The sequence below is a fragment of the Coregonus lavaretus genome, assembly GCF_964263955.1.
Source record: "Coregonus lavaretus genome assembly, contig: HAP1_SCAFFOLD_152, whole genome shotgun sequence".
Lineage (NCBI taxonomy): Eukaryota > Metazoa > Chordata > Actinopteri > Salmoniformes > Salmonidae > Coregonus > Coregonus lavaretus.
In genome coordinates, this window is record NW_028165720.1 from 53,492 (window position 1) to 74,684 (window position 21,193).

A 21,193-nucleotide genomic window follows, 5' to 3' on the forward strand; every position below is an offset into this window, starting at 1 on the left:
AGAGCTTTACAGGACAATCCAACAATAAATCATAAAAATAAAAAAAATATTACAAAAAAATAATTTACCGGTCCCTGAGCAATAGTAATGCTGTCTTTTTGTAGACATTAACTCCACCATGGTTTGTTGGGCAAAACCTATGGGTCAATTCATGGAGTTTAACACCCAGAATAAGGAGTGTGATAAACACAGGCTTAGGAGATCTTATACGTTTTGTTCTGTGAGATAATGTTCATCAGCTGACGTCACTTTTTGTGAATTTTTAAGCATTTTTTAAAAAAGCACATAAAGGCTTCATAATTCATAAAGGTCATGTTAACTGACTGATATTATCTCATATAACAAAAACGTATAAGATCTCCAAAGCCTGTGTTAACCTCAGACCTTATTTTGGCATTTATCCCAAAACCCTTTTCTTTCCCCATTAATTTTCCCATAGGAATGGCTGAACGAACCAGCGGTAACTCATGTCCGATTTTTAGGACTACAAGCTGGCGAGCTCTATTCCCCGGTATAAACATGGTTGTGAAACACCAGCCAATGGCCTAGGCTCTTAGATTTCGATGTCTACGACTTATATTGTGTCGAATGTCTTTGTCTAAGTATGAAACAAAAATGATGTTTAGCAAAAAACCTTGAATGGTCATTATCGGGGAAAACAGATAACAGTCCACTTTCCCACGGCTGTGTATCTGTCAGCTCGCCAAGGCCCTGCGAAGCTGCGCATAAACGGCGCACTTTTGAGCCGCTAATAGACTTTTGAAGCGTCTAAATGACGTCACGGTTTCATGTCGACTGTGGATGTGCGCCATTTTGGATAGAAAAAAAAAATCACGGGCATTTCTGTATGCCCTTATTCACGAGTCTAATAACTGTTTCCTTGTAATATCCTGCACTGAAATACAATCCTTACAACTCAAATCACTATCGGAAGACCCCCCAAAGACGCCAGTTCTGTTGCAGAAAGTGGCAATGGCAGGTAAGGTTGACAACTTTGTAGGCGGGGGCCCCACTGGTTCTCAGGCATCAGCGCGGCCTAAAAGCATTGCAAGTTTCTTGGCTAGCAAGCAACCGATAAGCTCTGAGGATGTGTGCCAAATTAAACTCCATAGTTAGCTAGTTGCTATGTTGAAGTACACATTTAAAGGTGGGAGTTATTCCTCTGTGTTTTTATAACACCTGCTAGTATTTTCAGGCTATTTATTCACCTTATTCAATTGGTCATGTTTTTTAGGTGTCGGAGGAGGGAACGATTTCCAATGGTGCTTCTCTCAAGTGAAGGGAGCCATAGACGAAGATGTGGCTGAAGGTGAGCTCGTTTCCATTTAAAAAAGATAGATGTCAATTTGGAATGTTATTCATTGACCTAATCACGGGTGTTTTGTGCAAGCTAACGGTACCGAGCTAGCAACGTCGCTAATACAGATGGTTGCTAGTTAACTATCTAACTAGCCTAGTGCCTAAGTTAGCAGCATACAAACCTTGTTAGCTCGCTAACTAGCTAGGCAAGCCAGTTATGGCTATTTAGCGGAGCTAGGTAGTTAGCTGCAAGTACTGTTTTGGCTAGCAAGGTGTAGGGGGCTGAGCTATGTAGATATTGCAAGCACATAGTTAGCTAAACAACAACAGTGAGTCTCTCTTCCCTCTTCACCAGACAGAACAAGGTCAGATATTTGCTAGCTACATCTACATCTGTCACTAAACATAGGCTTGAACTATATAGTTATATACCTATAGCTGTGAAAAATGTATGCACTCACTAACTGTAAGTCGCTCTGGATAAGCGCGTCTGCTAAATGACTAAAATGTAAATGTTAAACTCAGCAAGATCTTAAACACTGTCAGTGTTGGTGTGGAAGAGAATCATGGATACATTGCCCTGCACACCCCTGTTATCTAAGACGGCATTGATGATGATGTAGGTACACTATGATCTGGCCTGTAAGGCCTGCTATTGGCTGGCAGTGTGAAGGCCGACAGATATGGTGATGCTGGTCCATCTTGTTTTAAATAAGGGTGTCTCATAGACATGCCTTCCTCACTGGACTGTGAGGCAACCTGTGGAACTAGATAATCACCTTGCTCTCTCAAAATGGAAATATGTATGTTTGTCTGTACAGGACTACCTTACTGTGATACTGTTTCTGAAGCTATTCGGTTGTGTAGTTTGGGACTAGGACTACTTGTCGTACTGACATTAATTATGGTGCAAAATATAATCGTCTGTTTTTGAAGAAAGGGATTGGTCTGTGTCTAACTGTTGTGGACTGGCAGGTGGCACACTGCTGTGGCATCCCAGGAGAAAGGGCAGGAGGGATGCTGCTGTCAGCTGGTTGTTTCCGGCTCCTCTCCTCCTCACTGCTGCTTTGTTATAAATAATCCAGTGGCCTGGCTGTGAGATGTGGTGCTAAAACAGAGAGAGAGAGAGCCCCCAGCATCACAGAGAGCGAGCCCCCAGCATCACAGAGAGCGAGCCCCCAGCATCACAGAGAGCGAGCCCCCAGCATCACAGAGAGCGAGCCCCCAGCATCACAGAGAGCGAGCCCCCAGCATCACAGAGAGCGAGCCCCCAGCATCACAGAGAGCGAGCTCCCAGCATCACAGAGAGCGAGCTCCCAGCATCACAGAGAGCGAGCTCCCAGCATCACAGAGAGCGAGCGAGCCCCCAGCATCACAGAGAGCGAGCGAGCGAGCCCCCAGCATCACAGAGAGCGAGCGAGCGAGCCCCCAGCATCACAGAGAGCGAGCGAGCCCCCAGCATCACAGAGAGCGAGCGAGCCCCCCCAGCAGCACAGAGAGCGAGCGAGCCCCCCCAGCAGCACAGAGAGCGAGCGAGCCCCCCCAGCAGCACAGAGAGCGAGCGAGCCCCCCCAGCAGCACAGAGAGCGAGCGAGCCCCCCCAGCAGCACAGAGAGCAAGCGAGCCCCCCCAGCAGCACAGAGAGCGAGCGAGCCCCCCCAGCAGCACAGAGAGCGAGCGAGCCCCCCCAGCAGCACAGAGAGCGAGCGAGCCCCCCCAGCAGCACAGAGAGCGAGCGAGCCCCCCCAGCAGCACAGAGAGCGAGCGAGCCCCCCCAGCAGCACAGAGAGCGAGCGAGCCCCCCCAGCAGCACAGAGAGAGAGAGAGCCCCCCCAGCAGCACAGAGAGCGAGCGAGCCCCCCCAGCAGCACAGAGAGAGAGAGAGCCCCCCCAGCAGCACAGAGAGAGAGAGAGAGCCCCCAGCAGCACAGAGAGCGAGCGAGCCCCCCCAGCAGCACAGAGAGAGAGAGAGCCCCCCCAGCAGCACAGAGAGAGAGAGAGCCCCCCCAGCAGCACAGAGAGAGAGAGAGAGCCCCCAGCAGCACAGAGAGAGAGAGAGCCCCCAGCAGCACAGAGAGAGAGAGAGCCCCCAGCAGCACAGAGGGGCCATCTGAATCTCTCTCGCCCAGTCATTCATACTGCAGCCTCTCTCTATTCTTCATGAGCAAGCCAGACATGTGCATGAAGACTGAAACAGAGAGAGACAACCTCAACTTGTCCAATAAGAAACCCTAATTTTCATTCTCTGCAAAAGCTTTTGCTACGTTGTGTCCTAATGAATACGACCCTGGCTGTGCATCATCATACAGTCTCAACCAGCACAGACAATAAATAGATTTCCCTTGCTGCAGTCTTGTTGTACAGGCCGTGCTTAGATCTTCCATGGCTGGGTGCACTTCCCTGATGTCAGCTGTGTCCTTTAACCAAGGTATAGAGTCCTAGGGCCTCTCTTTAATTGCTACAGGGGCACTGCACTGCGGCTGACCAATTGCTTCCAGCCCAAACACGGGGGGGGGGGGGGGGGTTGTGTTGTGAGCATAGAGACAAATATTAGTTATCTGTAAGTTAATGGACAACAGAGTACATCTTATCGTATCTTAATGGCTAGCTAGACAGACTGCACTGGATATGAATGGAGTAGGCACTACTGTGTTCACTCACATGATTTTGTCCAATCAAGTGTTTTTTCAAATCAAATTGTATTTGTCACATGCTTGGTAAACAACAGGTGTAGACTAACGGTGAAATGCTTACGGGCCCCTTACCCACAATGCAGGGAGAAAAATAAACAAATAATAGAAAGATACAAACACCAGGTTACCAAGTCGAGGTGAAGGGGTACGAGGTAATTGAGGTAGATATGTATATATAGGTAGGGGTAAAGTGACTAGGCATCAGGATAGATGGTAAGCAGTAGCATCAGCAGCGTATGTGATGAGTCAAAAGAGTTAGTGCAAAGGGGGGGGTCAATGCAGATAGCCCGGGTAGCTATTTGGTTAACTATTTAGCAGTCTTGTGGCTTGGGGGTAGAAGCTGTTCAGGGTCCTGTTGGTTCCAGACTTGGTGCATCGGTACCGCTTGCCGCGCGATAGCAGAGAGAACAGTCTATGACTTGAGTGGCTGGAGTCTTTAACAGTTTTTAGGGCCTTCTTCTGACACGGCCTGGTATAGACGTCCTGGATGGCAGGGAGCTCGGCCCCAGTGATGTACTGGGCCGTACGCACTACCCTCTGTGGTTCCTTACGGTCGAATGCCAAACAGTTGCCGTACCAAGCGGTGATGCAGCCAGTCAAGATGCTCTCAATGGTGCAGCTGTATAACTTTTGGATGATCTGAGGGCCATGCCAAATCTTTTCAGCCTCCTAAATGGAAAGAGGCGTTGTCGTTCTTCACGACTGTTAGTGTGTGTGTGGACCATGTTAATTCCTTAGTGATGTGGACACCGAGGAACTTGAAGCTGTCGACCCGCTCCACTACAGCCACGTCGCTGTGGATGGGGGCGTGCTCGGCCCTCCGTTTCCTGTAGTCCACGATCAACTCCTTTTGTCTTTCTTATGGCTCTGTCCAATAGTAAGAGCTAATAAAGCCCTCGTGGCAGAACTGTGTTTCTAGACTTCTAGGTATTACTTATTGTTTCTACAGTGAGGGGAAAATAATATTTGATCCCCTGCTGATTTTGTACATTTACATTTACGTCATTTAGCAGACGCTCTTATCCAGAGCGACTTACAAATTGGTGCATTCACCTTATAGCCAGTGGGATAACCACTTTACAATGTATTTTTTTTGGGGGGGGGTTGGAGTAAAGGGGGTGGGGGGGGGGGGGTAGAAGGATTACTTTATCCTATCCCAGGTATTCCTTAAAGAGGTGGGGTTTCAAATGTATGTTTGCCCACTGACAAAGAAATTATCAGTCTATAATTTCAATGGTAGGTTTATTTAAAACAGTGAGAGACAGAATAACAACAACAAAAATCCAGAAAAATGCATGTCAAAAATGTTATAAATTGATTTGCATTTTAATGAGGGAAATGAGTATTTGACCCCTCTGCAAAACATGACTTAGTACCCTTGTTGGCAATCACAGAGGTCAGACGTTTCTTGTAGTTGGCCACCAGGTTTGCACACATCTCAGGAGGGATTTTGTCCCACTCCTCTTTGCAGATCTTCTCCAAGTCATTAAGGTTTCGAGGCTGATGTTTGGCAACTCAAACCTTCAGCTCCCTCCACAGATTTTCTATGGGATTAAGGTCTGGAGACTGGCTAGGCCACTCCAGGACCTTAATGTGCTTATTCTTGAGCCACTCCTTTGTTGCCTTGGCCGTGTGTTCTGGGTCATTGTCATGCTGGAATACCCATCTACAACCCAGTTTCAATGCCCTGGCAGAGGGAAGGAGGTTCTCACCCAAGATTTGACGGTACATGGCCCCGTCCATCGTCCCTTTGATGCAGTGAAGTTGTCCTGTCCCCTTAGCAGAAAAACACCCCCAAAGCATAATGTTTCCACTTCCATGTTTGACGGTGGGGATGGTGTTCTTGGGTTCATAGGCAGCTTTCCTCCTCCTCCAAACACGGCGAATAGAGTTGATGCCAAAGAGGTCGATTTTGGTCTCATCTGACCACAACACTTTCACCCAGTTCTCCTCTGAATCATTCAGATGTTAATTGGCAAACTTCAGACGGACATGTATATGTGCTTTCTTGAGCAGGGGGACCTTGCGGGCGCTGCAGGATTTCAGTCCTTCACGGCGTAGTGTGTTACCAATTGTTTTCTTGGTGACTATGGTCCCAGCTGCCTTGAGATCATTGACAAGATCCTCCCGTGTAGTTCTTGGGCTGATTCCTCACTGTTCTCATGATCATTGCAACTCCACGAGGTGAGATCTCGCATGGAGCCCCAGGCCGAGGGAGATTGACAGTTATTTTGTGTTTCTTCCATTTGCGAATAATCACACCAACTGTTGTCACCTTCTCACCAAGCTGCTTGGCGATGGTCTTGTAGCCCATTCCATGCTTGTGTACGTCTACAATCTTGTCCCTGACATCCTTGGAGAGCTCTTTGGTCTTGGCAATGGTGGAGAGTTTGGAATCTGATTGATTGATTGCTTCTGTGGACAGGTGTCTTTTATACAGGTAACAAACTGAGATTAGGAGCACTCCCTTTAAGAGTGTGCTCCTAATCTCAGCTTGTTGCCTGTATAAAAGACACCTGGGAGCCAGAAATCTTTCTGATTGAGAGGGGGTCAAATACAGTGGTGTGAAAAGGTGTTTGCCCCCTTCCTGATTTGTTATTTGTTTGCATGTTTGGTCACACTTAAATGTTTCAGATCATCAAACACATTTAGATATTAGGCAAAGGTAACACAAGTAAACACAAAATGCAGTTTTGAAATGAAGGTTGTTATTATTAAGGGAAAACAAAATCCAAACCCACATGGCCCTGTGTGAAAAAGTGTTTGCCCCCCCCCCTGTTATAACTCAACTGGGGTTTATCACACCTGAGTTCAATTCCTCTAGCCACACCCAGGCCTGATTACTGCCACACCTGTTCTCAATCAAGGAATCACTTAAATAGGACCTGCCTGACAAAGTGAAGTAGACCAAAAGATCCTCAAAAGCTAGACATCATGCCGAGATCCAAAGAAATTCAGGAACAAATGAGAAAGAAAGTAATTGAGATCCATCAGTCTGGAAACTGTTATAAAGCCATTTCTAAAGCTTTGGGACTCCAGAGAACTACAGTGAGAGCCATTATCCACAAATGGCGAAAACATGGAACAGTGGTGAACCTTCCCAGGAGTGGCCGGCCGACCAAAATTACCCCAAGAGCGCAGCGACGACTCATCCAAGATGTCACAAAAGACCCCACAACAACATCCAAAGAGCTGCGGGCCTGACTTGCCTCAGTTAAGGTCAGTGTTCATGACTCCACCATAAAGAGACTGGGCATAAATGGCCTGCATGGCAGAGTTCCAAGACGAAAACCACTGCTGAGCAAAAAGAACATTAAGGCTCGTCTCATTTTTGCCAGAAAACATCTTGATGATCCCCAAGACCTTTGGGAAAATACTCTGTGGACTGACGAGACAAAAGTTGAACTTTTTGGAAGGTGTGTGTTCCATTACATCTGGCGTAAAAGTAACACTGCATTTCAGAAAGAGAACATCATACCAACAGTGTTGGATTTTGTTTTCCCTTAATAATAACAACCTTCATTTCAAAACTGCATTTTGTGTTTACTTGTGTTATCTTTGACTAATATTTAAATTTGTTTGATGATCTGAAACATTTAAGTGTGACCAAGCATGCAAACAAATAAATCAGGAAGGGGGCAAACACTTTTTCACACCACTGTACTTATTTCCCTCATTAAAATGCAAATCATTTTATAACATTTTTGACGTGCGTTTTTCTGGATATTTGTTGTTGTTATTCTGTCTCTCACTGTTCAAATAAACCTACCATTAAAATTATAGACTGCTCATGTCTTTGTCAGTGGGCAAACGTACAAAATCAGCAGGGGATCAAATCCTTTTTTCCTTCACTCTGTAGGTTTGGGTGATACCCCAGCATACGGTATGAACGGTATATTTTGAAATACAGAAAGTATGATTTTCAATACTATTTGGAAAATAAATCTATATTTTAAGTTAAGTATAATTAGAAGAAATGTAAGATGTTAATTTAAATGATCCAGCTCAGGGCTCCAGCTCTGCATTTGGTTTTCTAAGTGGCTAGACGTCAACATCACGCCTCTTGGATACAGCAGAGACAATCAACCCCCTCCTGGTAATACCGTATACTCCAGGATGGTACAGAAACGGTATGAAAATCTGCATACCACCCAACCCTAATTGTGCCATTTTTGGAACAGTTTGAGTGTTTTGTTTTGATTGGCTGGTCAGGTGTTTTGCCACCCGATAGTTGTAGTAAGTCATCTTGGTTGTAACCTCTGCTGTTGGTTGGTAAAGGCTAATCTGTAAATAAGTGAATGAATGACAGGGTAAATTAGTTGTGTTTAGAGCTGTGTTGTTATATATATATATATATATATTTTTTTTTTTTGTTGCCTGATTCTGATTTCTCCATTTTTATTTTTCCAAGTTTTTCTTCAGGTTTTCCCTCTCAATCACATTTTTTAAATGTATTTTTATACAAACACAACAATTAGATTCTTAATCCACATCAGGAGACCACTTTTCAGGTCTGGGAAAAAATATATGAAATAGATTTTTGGGTGTAGTTACCCTTTTAATTCAAGTGTGCACCAGCCAGAAACGGTTGTTTGGTTAGCAATCTATCTGTAGCGCTCATGTGATTGCAGAGTTTTCTAAACAAATGGCCACTGGATTGATACAAATAATCATGATGTAATTCTGCCAGGTAGGCATAGAATACTTTATAATTAACATTTTAATTGAGAAGGTTTTTGGGAAAAGCCTTTCTATATCTACCAGAAGATGGTTATCATTAGCATCATCGCTAACGGCTACACAAAGTGGAGACATACACGCGCACCGCACACACACACACAACATTTTTGCTGCCAGGAGAAAGGAGGATTTTTAAGCCTTGAGACAATTGAGACATGAATTGTGTATGTGTGCCATTAAGATGGTGAATGGGCAAGACAAAATATGCCTTAGAAAGAGGTATGGTAGTAGGTGCCAGGCGCACTGGTTTGTGTCAAGAACTGCAACGCTGCTGGGTTTTTCACGCTCAACAGTTACACGTGTGTGTGAAGAATGAACCACCACCCAAAGGACATCCAGCCAACTTGACACAACTGTGGGAAGCATTGGAGTCAACATGGGCCAACATCACTGTTGAACGCTTTTGACACCTTGTAGAGTCCATGACCTGACGAATTGAGGCTGTTTTGAGGGCAAAAAGGGGGAGAGCAATATTAGGAAGGTGTCCTTAATGTTTTTTACACTCTGTGTAAATACAGTGCATTTGGAAAGTATTCAGACCCCTTGACTTTTTCCACATTTTGTTACTTTACAGCCTTATTCTAGAATGGATTAAATAAAATAAAAATCATAATCAATCTACACACAGTACCCCATAATGACAAAGCGAAAATAGGTTTTTAGACATTTTTGCAAATGTATTAAAAATTAAAAACAGATACTTTATTTACATAACTATTCAGACCGTTTGCTATGAGACTCGAAATTGAGCTCAGGTGCATCCTGTTTCCATTGATCATCCTTGAGATGTTTCTACAACTTGGTTGGATTCCACCTGTGGTAAATTCAATTGATTGGACATGATTTGGAAAGGCACCCACCTGTCTATATAAGGTTGACAGTGCATGTCAGAGCAAAAACCAAGCCATGAGGTCGAAGGAATTGTCCGTAGAGCTCCGAGACAGGATTGTGTCGAGGCACAGATCTGGGGAAGGGTACCAAAAGTATGAGGACACCTGCTCATTGAACATCTCATTCCAAAATCATGGGCATTAATATGGAGTTGGTCCCCCCTTTGCTGCTATAACAGTTTCCACTCTTCTGGGAAGGCTTTCCACTAGATGTTGGAACATTGCTGGGGGGACCATTCAGCCACAAGAGCATTAGTGGGGTCGGGCACTGATGTTGGGCGATTAGGCCTGGCTCGCAGTCGGCGTTCCAATTCATCCCAAAGGTGTTCGATGGGGTTGAGATCAGGGCTTTGTTGAGGCCAGTCTAGTTCTTCCACACCGATCTCGACCAAACATTTCTGGATGGACCTCGCTTTGTGCATGGGGGCATTGTCATGCTGAAACAGGAAAGGGCCTTCCCCAAACTGTTGCCGCAAAGTTGGAAGCACAGAATGGTCTAGAATGTCATTGTATGCTGTAGCGTTAAGATTTCCCTTCACTGGAACTAAGGGGCCTGAACCATGAAAAACAGCTCCAGACCATTATTCCTCCTCCACCAAACTTCATAGTTGGCACTATGCATTGGGGCAGGTAGCATTCTCTTGGCATCCGTCAAACCCAGATTCATCCGTCGGACTGCCAGATGGAAGTGTGATTCATCACTCCAGAGAACGCGTTTCCATTGCTCCAGAGTCCAATGGCGGCGAGCTTTACACCACTCCAGCCGACGCTTGGCATTGCGCATTGTGATCTTAGGCTTGTGTTCGGCTGCTTGGCCATGGAAACCCATTTCACGAAGCTCCCGACAAACAGTTATTGTTCTGACGTTGCTTCCAGAAGCAGTTTGGAACTCTGTAGTGAATGTTGCAACCGAGGACAGACAATTTTTACGCGCTTCAGCACTGGGCAGTCCCATTCTGTGAGCTTGTGTGGCCTACCACTTCGTGGCTGAGCCGTTGTTGCGCCTAGACGTTTCCACTTCCCAATAACAGCACTTACAGTTGACCGGGGCAGCTCTAGCAGGGAAGAAATTTGACGAACTGACTTGTAGGTGGCATCCTATGACGGTGCCACGTTGAAAGTCACTAAGCTCTTCAGTACGTGCCGTTCTACTGCCAATGTTTGTCTATGGTGATTGCATGGCTTTTTGCTCTATTTTATACACCTGTCAGTAACGGTTGTGGCTAAAATAGCCGAATCCACTCATTTGAAGGGGTGTCCACATAGTTTTGTACAGTCGTGGTCAAAAGTTATGATGGCAATTTGCATATACTCCAGAATGTTATGAAGAGTGATCAGATGAATTGCAATTAATTGCAAAGTCCCTCTTTGCCATGAAAATGAACTTAATTTCCACTGCATTTCAGCCCTGCCACAAAAGGACCAGCTGACATCATGTCAGTGATTATCTCGTTAACACAGCTGAGAGTGTTGACGAGGACAAGGCTAGAGATCACTCTGTCATGCTGATTGAGTTAGAATAACAGACTGGAAGCTTTAAAAGGAGGGTGGTGCTTGAAATCATTGTTCTTCCTCTGTTAACCATGGTTACCTGCAAGGAAACACGTGCCGTCATCATTGCCTTGCACAATAAGGGCTTCACAGGCAAGGATATTGCTGCTAGTAAGATTGCACCTAAATCAACCATTTTATCGGATCATCAAGAACTTCAAGGAGAGAGGATCAATTGTTGTGAAGAAGGCTTCAGGGCGCCCAAGAAAGTCCAGCAAGCGCCAGGACTGTCTCCTAAAGTTGATTCAGCTGCGGGATCGGGGCACCACCAGTGCAGAGCTTGCTCAGGAATGGCAGCAGGCAGATGTGAGTGCATCTGCACGCACAGTGAGGCGAAGAATTTTGGAGGATGGCCTGGTGACAAGAAGGGCAGCAAGGAAGCCACTTCTCTCCAGGAAAAACACCAGGGACAGACTGATATTCTGCAAAAGGTACAGAGATTGGACTGCTGAGGACTGGGGTAAAGTCATTTTCTCTGATGAATCCCCTTTCCGATTGTTTGGGGCATCCGGGAAAAAAAGCTTGTCTGGAGAAGACAAGGTGAGCGCTACCATCAGTCCTGTGTCATGCCAACAGTAAAGCATCCTGAGACCATTCATGTGTGGGGTTGCTTCTCAGCCAAGGGAGTGGGCTCACTCACAATTTTGCCTAAGAACACAGCCATGAATAAAGAATGGTACCAACACATCCTCCGAGAGCAACTTCTCCCAACCATCCAAGAACAGTTTGGTGACGAACAATGCCTTTTCCAGCATGATGGAGCACCTTGCCATAGGGCAAAAGTGATAACTAAGTGGCTCTGGGAAAAAACATCGACATTTTGGGTCCATGGCCAGGAAACTCCCCAGACCTTAATCCCATTGAGAACTTGTGGTCAATCCTCAAGAGGCGGGTGGACAAACAAAAACCCACAAACTCCAAGCATTGATTATGCAAGAATGGGCTGCCATCAGTCAGGATGTGGCCCATTTAAGAATGATGGAGGCCACTGTGTTCTTGGGGACTTTCAATGCTGCAGACATTTTTTGGTACCCTTCCCCAGATCTGTGCCTCAACATAATCCTGTCTCGGAGTTCTACTGACATTCGACCTCATGGCTTGGCTTTTGCTCTGACATGCACTGTCAAATGTGGGACCTTATATAGATTGGTGTGTGCCTTTCCAAATCATGTCCAATTAATTGAATTTACCACGTGGACTCCAATCAAGTTGTAGAAACATCTCAAGGATGATCTCAAGGATGAAACTGTTCGCTGCTCTGGCACCCCAATGGTGGAACAAGCTCCCTCACGACGCCACTTGAAACCCTACCTCTTTAAGGAATACCTGGGATAGTATAAAAGTAATCCTTCTACCCCTACCCCACCCCCACAAAAATAAAAAAGAATTATATATATATATATATATCTTATAATATTATAATATAATTTAATATATATTAAAAATCATACAATGTGATTTTCTGGATTTTTGTTTTAGATTCCGTCTCTCACAGTTGAAGTGTACCTATGATAAAAATTACAGACATGCTTTGTAAGTAGGAAAACATGCAAAATCTGCAGTGTATCAAATACTTGTTCTCCCCACTATATATATATATATATATATATATATATATATATATATATATATATATATATATAGATATATATATAGATATATATATATATATATATATATAGTGGGGGGGAAAAGTATTTAGTCAGCCACCAATTGTGCAAGTTCTCCCACTTAAAAAGATGAGAGAGGCCTGTAATTTTGATCATAGGTACACGTCAACTATGACAGACAAATTGAGGAAAAAAAATCCTGAAAATCACATTGTAGGATTTTTAATGAATTTATTTGCAAATTATGGTGGAAAATAAGTATTTGGTCACCTACAAACAAGTAAGATTTCTGGCTCTCACAGACCTGTAACTTCTTCTTTAAGAGGCTCCTCTGTCCTCCACTCGTTACCTGTATTAATGGCACCTGTTTGAACTTGTTATCAGTATAAAAGACACCTGTCCACAACCTCAAACAGTCACACTCCAAACTCCACTATGGCCAAGACCAAAGCGCTGTCTAAGGACACCAGAAACAAAATTGTAGACCTGCACCAGGCTGGGAAGACTGAATCTGCAATAGGTAAGCAGCTTGGTTTGAAGAAATCAACTGTGGGAGCAATTATTAGGAAATGGAAGACATACAAGACCACTGATAATCTCCCTCGATCTGGGGCTCCACGCAAGATCTCACCTCGTGGGGTCAAAATGATCACAAGAACGGTGAGCAAAAATCCCAGAACCACACGGGGGGACCTAGTGAATGACCTGCAGAGAGCTGGGACCAAAGTAACAAAGCCTACCATCAGTAACACACTACGCCGCCAGGGACTCAAATCCTGCAGTGCCAGACGTATCCCCCTGCTTAAGCCAGTACATGTCCAGGCCCGTCTAAAGTTTGCTAGAGTGCATTTGGATGATCCAGAAGAGGATTGGGAGAATGTCATATGGTCAGATGAAACCAAAATAGAACTTTTTGGTAAAAACTCAACTCATCGTGTTTGGAGGACAAAGAATGCTGAGTTGCATCCAAAGAACACCATACCTACTGTGAAGCATGGGGGTGGAAACATCATGCTTTGGGGCTGTTTTTCTGCAAAGGGACCAGGACGACTGATCCGTGTAAAGGAAAGAATGAATGGGGCCATGTATCGTGAGATTTTGAGTGAAAACCTCCTTCCATCAGCAAGGGCATTGAAGATGAAACGTGGCTGGGTCTTTCAGCATGACAATGATCCCAAACACACCGCCCGGGCAATGAAGGAGTGGCTTTGTAAGAAGCATTTCAAGGTCCTGGAGTGGCCTAGCCAGTCTCCAGATCTCAACCCCATAGAAAATCTTTGGAGGGAGTTGAAGGAGATCTGCATGGAGGAATGGGCCAAAATACCAGCAACAGTGTGTGAAAACCTTGTGAAGACTTACAGAAAACGTTTGACCTGTGTCATTGCCAACAAAGGGTATATAACAAAGTATTGAGAAACTTTTGTTATTGAACAAATACTTATTTTCCACCATAATTTGCAAATAAGTTCATAAAAAATCCTACAATGTGATTTTCTGGATTTTTTTTTCTCATTTTGTCTGTCATAGTTGACGTGTACCTATGATGAAAATTACAGGCCTCTCTCATCTTTTTAAGTGGGAGAACTTGCACAATTGGTGGCTGACTAAATAATTTGTTTCCCCACTGTATATATATATATATATAAAACAAATGAAAATTTAAAATATACTCTAAAAAAATATATACATTGTAAAGTGGTTGTCCCACTGGCTATCATAAGGTGAATGCACCAATTTGTAAGTTGCTCTGGATAAGAGCGTCTGCTAAATGATGTAAATGTAATGATCAATAGAAGCAGGACGCACCTGAGCTCAATTTCGAGTCTCATAGCAAAGGGTCTGAATACTTACTTAAATAAGGTATTTCAGGTTTTTTATTTCTAATACCGTTGCAAAAATTTCTAAACCAGTTTTCTCTTTGATTATGGGGTATTGTGTGTAGATTGCTGATAAATGTTATATTTAATCAATTTTAGGATAAGGCTGTAACATAACAAAATGTGGAAAAAGTCAAGGGGTGTGAATACTTTCCGAAGGCACTGTACATACTTTTTTTTTTTAAGATCATCTTTGAGAACTAACAATCACCAATAAAAACTACAGTCAGAATCTACGATTTTTAAATGCCATTAATGTTTTGTTTTTTGGGGGGGGGGGAATCACTCGGATATTATAAGAACAGCATAAACCATGGCAAAATGTGTAGAATTGCAGGAAATTAGCTTTAAAAGAGCAAAATGTTGCCTCAGCGGCCAAGAGGAGGGCCTTAAATCTTTGGCAATGCACTTCAGAACATCAGATACAGCCTAGCTTGCCTACTTCTTCTATCAAGCATATTAAGGGTCTATCAGACGGAGACTAGCATGGCTCATGGTTGTTTTGTCTTGCCATGAGGCCTAGTCCCCCAGTGAGCTGCTAGTGGTGTTGCAGTGGGTTGTTTTGTCTTGCCATTAGTCCCCCAGTGAGCTGCTAGTGGTGTTACAGTGGGTTGTTTTGTCTTGCCATTAGTCCCCCAGTGAGCTGCTGGTGTTGCAGTGGGTTGTTTTGTCTTGCCATTAGTCCCCCAGTGAGCTGCTGGTGGTGTTGCAGTGGGTTGTTTTGTCTTGCCATTAGTCCCCCAGTGAGCTGCTGGTGTTGTTACAGTGGGTTGTTTTGTCTTGCCATTAGTCCCCCAGTGAGCTGCTAGTGTTGTTGCAGTGGGTTGTTTTGTCTTGCCATTAGTCTCCCAGTGAGCTGCTAGTGGTGTTGCAGTGGGTTGTTTTGTCTTGCCATTAGTCCCCCAGTGAGCTGCAAGTGGTGTTGCAGTGGGTTGTTTTGTCTTGCCATTAGTCCGCCAGTGAGCTGCTAGTGGTGTTGCAGTGGGTTGTTTTGTCTTGCCATTAGTCCCCCAGTGAGCTGCTGGTGTTGTTGCAGTGGGTTGTTTTGTCTTGCCATTAGTCCCCCAGTGAGCTGCTAGTGTTGTTGTAGTGGGTTGTTTTATCTTGCCATTAGTCCCCCAGTGAGCTGCTAGTGTTGCAGTGGGTTGTTTTGTCTTGCCATTAGTCCCCCAGTGAGCTGCTGGTGTTGCAGTGGGTTGTTTTGTCTTGCCATTAGTCCCCCAGTGAGCTGCTGGTGTTGCAGTGGGTTGTTTTGTCTTGCCATTAGTCCCCCAGTGAGCTGCTAGTGGTGTTGCAGTGGGTTGTTTTGTCTTGCCATTAGTCCCCCAGTGAGCTGCTGGTGTTGTTGCAGTGGGTTGTTTTGTCTTGCCATTAGTCCCCCAGTGAGCTGCTGGTGTTGTTGCAGTGGGTTGTTTTGTCTTGCCATTAGTCCCCCAGTGAGCTGCTGGTGTTGTTGCAGTGGGTTGTTTTGTCTTGCCATTAGTCCCCCAGTGAGCTGCTAGTGTTGTTACAGTGGGTTGTTTTGTCTTGCCATTAGTCCCCCAGGGAGCTGCTGGTGTTGTTGCAGTGGGTTGTTTTGTCTTGCCATTAGTCCCCCAGTGTGCTGCTGGTGTTGCAGTGGGTTGTTTTGTCTTGCCATTAGTCCCCCAGTGAGCTGCTAGTGGTGTTGCAGTGGGTTGTTTTGTCTTGCCATTAGTCCCCCAGTGAGCTGCTGGTGTTACAGTGGGTTGTTTTGTCTTGCCATTAGTCCCCCAGTGAGCTGCTAGTTGTGTTGCAGTGGGTTGTTTTGTCTTGCCATTAGTCCCCCAGTGAGCTGCTAGTGGTGTTGCAGTGGGGTGTTTTGTCTTGCCATTAGTCCCCCAGTGAGCTGCTAGTGTTGCAGTGGGTTGTTTTGTCTTGCCATTAGTCCCCCAGTGAGCTGCTAGTGTTACAGTGGGTTGTTTTGTCTTGCCATTAGTCCCCCAGGGAGCTGCTGGTGTTGTTACAGTGGGTTGTTTTGTCTTGCCATTAGTCCCCCAGTGAGCTGCTGCTGGTGTTGCAGTGGGTTGTTTTGTCTTGCCATTAGTCCCCCAGTGAGCTGCTAGTGTTGTTACAGTGGGTTGTTTTGTCTTGCCATTAGTCCCCCAGTGAGCTGCTGGTGTTGTTGCAGTGGGTTGTTTTGTCATGCCATTAGTCCCCCAGTGAGCTGCTGGTGTTACAGTGGGTTGTTTTGTCTTGCCATTAGTCCCCCAGTGAGCTGCTAGTGTTGTTACAGTGGGTTGTTTTGTCTTGCCATTAGTCCCCCAGTGAGCTGCTAGTGTTGTTACAGTGGGTTGTTTTGTCTTGCCATTAGTCCCCCAGTGAGCTGCTGGTGGTGTTACAGTGGGTTGTTTTGTCTTGCCATTAGTCCCCCAGTGAGCTGCTAGTGTTGCAGTGGGTTGTTTTGTCTTGCCATTAGTCCCCCAGTGAGCTGCTAGTGGTGTTACAGTGGGTTGTTTTGTCTTGCCATTAGTCCCCCAGTGAGCTGCTAGTGGTGTTGCAGTGGGTGGTTTTGTCTTGCCATTAGTCCCCCAGTGAGCTGCTGGTGTTGTTGCAGTGGGTTGTTTTGTCTTGCCATTAGTCCCCCAGTGAGCTGCTAGTGGTGTTGCAGTGGGTTGTTTTGTCTTGCCATTAGTCCCCCAGTGAGCTGCTAGTGGTGTTACAGTGGGTTGTTTTGTCTTGCCATTAGTCCCCCAGTGAGCTGCTAGTGGTGTTGCAGTGGGTTGTTTTGTCTTGCCATTAGTCCCCCAGTGAGCTGCTAGTGGTGTTACAGTGGGTTGTTTTGTCTTGCCATTAGTCCCCCAGTGAGCTGCTGGTGGTGTTACAGTGGGTTGTTTTGTCTTGCCATTAGTCCCCCAGTGAGCTGCTAGTGTTGCAGTGGGTTGTTTTGTCTTGCCATTAGTCCCCCAGTGAGCTGCTAGTGGTGTTACAGTGGGTTGTTTTGTCTTGCCATTAGTCCCCCAGTGAGCTGCTAGTGGTGTTACAGTGGGTTGTTTTGTCTTGCCATTAGTCCCCCAGTGAGCTGCTGGTGGTGTTACAGTGGGTTGTTTTGTCTTGCCATTAGTCCCCCAGTGAGCTGCTAGTGTTGTTACAGTGGGTTGTTTTGTCTTGCCATTAGTCCCCCAGTGAGCTGCTAGTGGTGTTACAGTGGGTTGTTTTGTCTTGCCATTAGTCCCCCAGTGAGCTGCTGGTGTTGTTGCAGTGGGTTGTTTTGTCTTGCCATTAGTCCCCCAGTGAGCTGCTGGTGTTACAGTGGGTTGTTTTGTCTTGCCATTAGTCCCCCAGTGAGCTGCTAGTGGTGTTGCAGTGGGTTGTTTTGTCTTGCCATTAGTCCCCCAGTGAGCTGCTAGTGGTGTTACAGTGGGTTGTTTTGTCTTGCCATTAGTCCCCCAGTGAGCTGCTAGTGTTGCAGTGGGTTGTTTTGTCTTGCCATTAGTCCCCCAGTGAGCTGCTAGTGGTGTTACAGTGGGTTGTTTTGTCTTGCCATTAGTCCCCCAGTGAGCTGCTAGTGGTGTTACAGTGGGTTGTTTTGTCTTGCCATTAGTCCCCCAGTGAGCTGCTAGTGTTGTTGCAGTGGGTTGTTTTGTCTTGCCATTAGTCCCCCAGTGAGCTGCTGGTGTTGCAGTGGGTTGTTTTGTCTTGCCATTAGTCCCCCAGTGAGCTGCTAGTGTTGTTACAGTGGGTTGTTTTGTCTTGCCATTAGTCCCCCAGTGAGCTGCTGGTTGTGTTGCAGTGGGTTGTTTTGTCTTGCCATTAGTCCCCCAGTGAGCTGCTGGTGTTGATGCAGTGGGTTGTTTTGTCTTGCCATTAGTCCCCCAGTGAGCTGCTGGTGTTGCAGTGGGTTCTTTTGTCTTGCCATTAGTCTCCCAGTGAGCTGCTAGTGGTGTTACAGTGGGTTGTTTTGTCTTGCCATTAGTCCCCCAGTGAGCTGCTGGTGGTGTTACAGTGGGTTGTTTTGTCTTGCCATTAGTCCCCCAGTGAGCTGCTAGTGTTGTTACAGTGGGTTGTTTTGTCTTGCCATTAGTCCCCCAGTGAGCTGCTAGTGGTGTTACAGTGGGTTGTTTTGTCTTGCCATTAGTCCCCCAGTGAGCTGCTAGTGTTGTTACAGTGGGTTGTTTTGTCTTGCCATTAATCCCCCAGTGAGCTGCTGGTGGTGTTACAGGTTCTTGTTTTGTCTTGCCATTAGTCCCCCAGTGAGCTGCTGGTGTTGCAGTGGGTTGTTTTGTCTTGCCATTAGTCCCCCAGTGAGCTGCTAGTGTTGTTACAGTGGGTTGTTTTGTCTTGCCATTAGTCCCCCAGTGAGCTGCTAGTGTTGCAGTGGGTTGTTTTGTCTTGCCATTAGTCCCCCAGTGAGCTGCTGGTGTTGCAGTGGGTTGTTTTGTCTTGCCATTAGTCCCCCAGTGAGCTGCTAGTGGTGTTGCAGTGGGTTGTTTTGTCTTGCCATTAGTCCCCTAGTGAGCTGCTGGTGTTGTTACAGTGGGTTGTTTTGTCTTGCCATTAGTCCCCCAGTGAGCTGCTGGTGTTACAGTGCGTTGTTTTGTCTTGCCATTAGTCCCCCAGTGAGCTGCTGGTGTTGCAGTGGGTGGTTTTGTCTTGCCATTAGTCCCCCAGTGAGCTGCTGGTGTTGTTGCAGTGGGTTGTTTTGTCTTGCCATTAGTCCCCCAGTGAGCTGCTAGTGGTGTTGCAGTGGTTGTTTTGTCTTGCCATTAGTCCCCCAGTGAGCTGCTGGTGTTGTTGCAGTGGGTTGTTTTGTCTTGCCATTAGTCCCCCAGTGAGCTGCTGGTGTTACAGTGGGTTGTTTTGTCTTGCCATTAGTCCCCCAGTGAGCTGCTAGTGGTGTTGCAGTGGGTTGTTTTGTCTTGCCATTAGTCCCCCAGTGAGCTGCTAGTGGTGTTACAGTGGGTTGTTTTGTCTTGCCATTAGTCCCCCAGTGAGCTGCTAGTGTTGTTACAGTGGGTTGTTTTGTCTTGCCATTAGTCCCCCAGTGAGCTGCTAGTGTTGTTGCAGTGGGTTGTTTTGTCTTGCCATTAGTCCCCCAGTGAGCTGCTGGTGTTGTTGCAGTGGGTTGTTTTGTCCTGCCATTAGTCCCCCAGTGAGCTGCTAGTGTTGCAGTGGGTTGTTTTGTCTTGCCATTAGTCCCCCAGTGAGCTGCTAGTGTTGTTACAGTGGGTTGTTTTGTCTTGCCATTAGTCCCCCAGTGAGCTGCTAGTGGTGTTACAGTGGGTTGTGTTGTCTTGCCATTAGTCCCCCAGTGAGCTGCTGGTGTTGTTACAGTGGGTTGTTTTGTCTTGCCATTAGTCCCCCAGTGAGCTGCTGGTGTTGTTACAGTGGGTTGTTTTGTCTTGCCATTAGTCCCCCAGTGAGCTGCTAGTGTTGGGGTTGTTTTGTCTTGCCATTAGTCCCCCAGTGAGCTGCTGGTGTTGTTACAGTGGGTTGTTTTGTCTTGCCATTAGTCCCCCTGTGAGCTGCTAGTGGTGTTACAGTGGGTTGTTTTGTCTTGCCATTTGTCCCCCAGTGAGCTGCTGGTGTTACAGTGGGTTGTTTTGTCTTGCCATTAGTCCCCCAGTGAGCTGCTGGTGGTGTTACAGTGGGTTGTTTTGTCTTGCCATTAGTCCCCCAGTGAGCTGCTAGTGGTGTTACAGTGGGTTGTTTTGTCTTGCCATTAGTCCCCCAGTGAGCTGCTGGTGTTACAGTGGGTTGTTTTGTCTTGCCATTAGTCCCCCAGTGAGCTGCTAGTGTTGCAGTGGGTTGTTTTGTCTTGCCATTAGTCCCCCAGTGAGCTTCTGGTGTTACAGTGGGTTGTTTTGTCTTGCCATTAGTCCCCCAGTGAGCTGCTAGTGTTGCAGTGGGTTGTTTTGTCTTGCCATTAGTCCCCCAGTGAGCTGCTAGTGTTGCAGTGGGTTGTTTTGTCTTGCCATTAGTCCCCCAGTGAGCTGCTAGTGTTGCAGTGGGTTGTTTTGTCTTGCCGTTAGTCCCCCAGTGAGCTGCTGGTGTTGCAGTGGGTTGTTTTGTCTTGCTATTAGTCCCCCAGTGAGCTGCTAGTGTTGTTACAGTGGGTTGTTTTGTCTTGCCATTAGTCCCCCAGTGAGCTGCTGGTGTTGTTGCAGTGGGTTGTTTTGTCTTGCCATTAGTCCCCCAGTGAGCTGCTGGTGGTGTTGCAGTGGGTTGTTTTGTCTTGCCATTAGTCCCCCAGTGAGCTGCTAGTGTTGCAGTGGGTTGTTTTGTCTTGCCATTAGTCCCCCAGTGAGCTGCTGGTGTTACAGTGGGTTGTTTTGTCTTGCCATTAGTCCCCCAGTGAGCTGCTAGTGTTGCAGTGGGTTGTTTTGTCTTGCCATTAGTCCCCCATTGAGCTGCTGGTGGTGTTGCAGTGGGTTGTTTTGTCTTGCCATTAGTCCCCCAGTGAGCTGCTGGTGTTGTTGCAGTGGGTTGTTTTGTCTTGCCATTAGTCCCCCAGTGAGCTGCTGGTGTTGTTACAGTGGGTTGTTTTGTCTTGCCATTAGTCCCCCAGTGAGCTG

The 21,193-nt window shown here is 46.1% G+C and overlaps 1 protein-coding gene across 1 annotated transcript in view; it reads left to right on the top strand.

Moving 5' to 3' along the window:
* The first annotated feature begins 799 nt into the window (after positions 1 to 799).
* Positions 800 to 21,193, top strand: part of LOC311115553 (serine/threonine-protein phosphatase 2A 55 kDa regulatory subunit B delta isoform-like) — a 55,581-nt gene continuing 35,187 nt past the window's right edge. The window contains exons 1-2 of the mRNA XM_084190706.1: positions 800 to 979; positions 1,235 to 1,309. Coding sequence (XP_084046832.1) covers positions 802 to 979; positions 1,235 to 1,309 — 253 coding nt within the window. The 5' untranslated portion in view covers positions 800 to 801. The remainder of the gene's footprint in view (positions 980 to 1,234; positions 1,310 to 21,193) is intronic.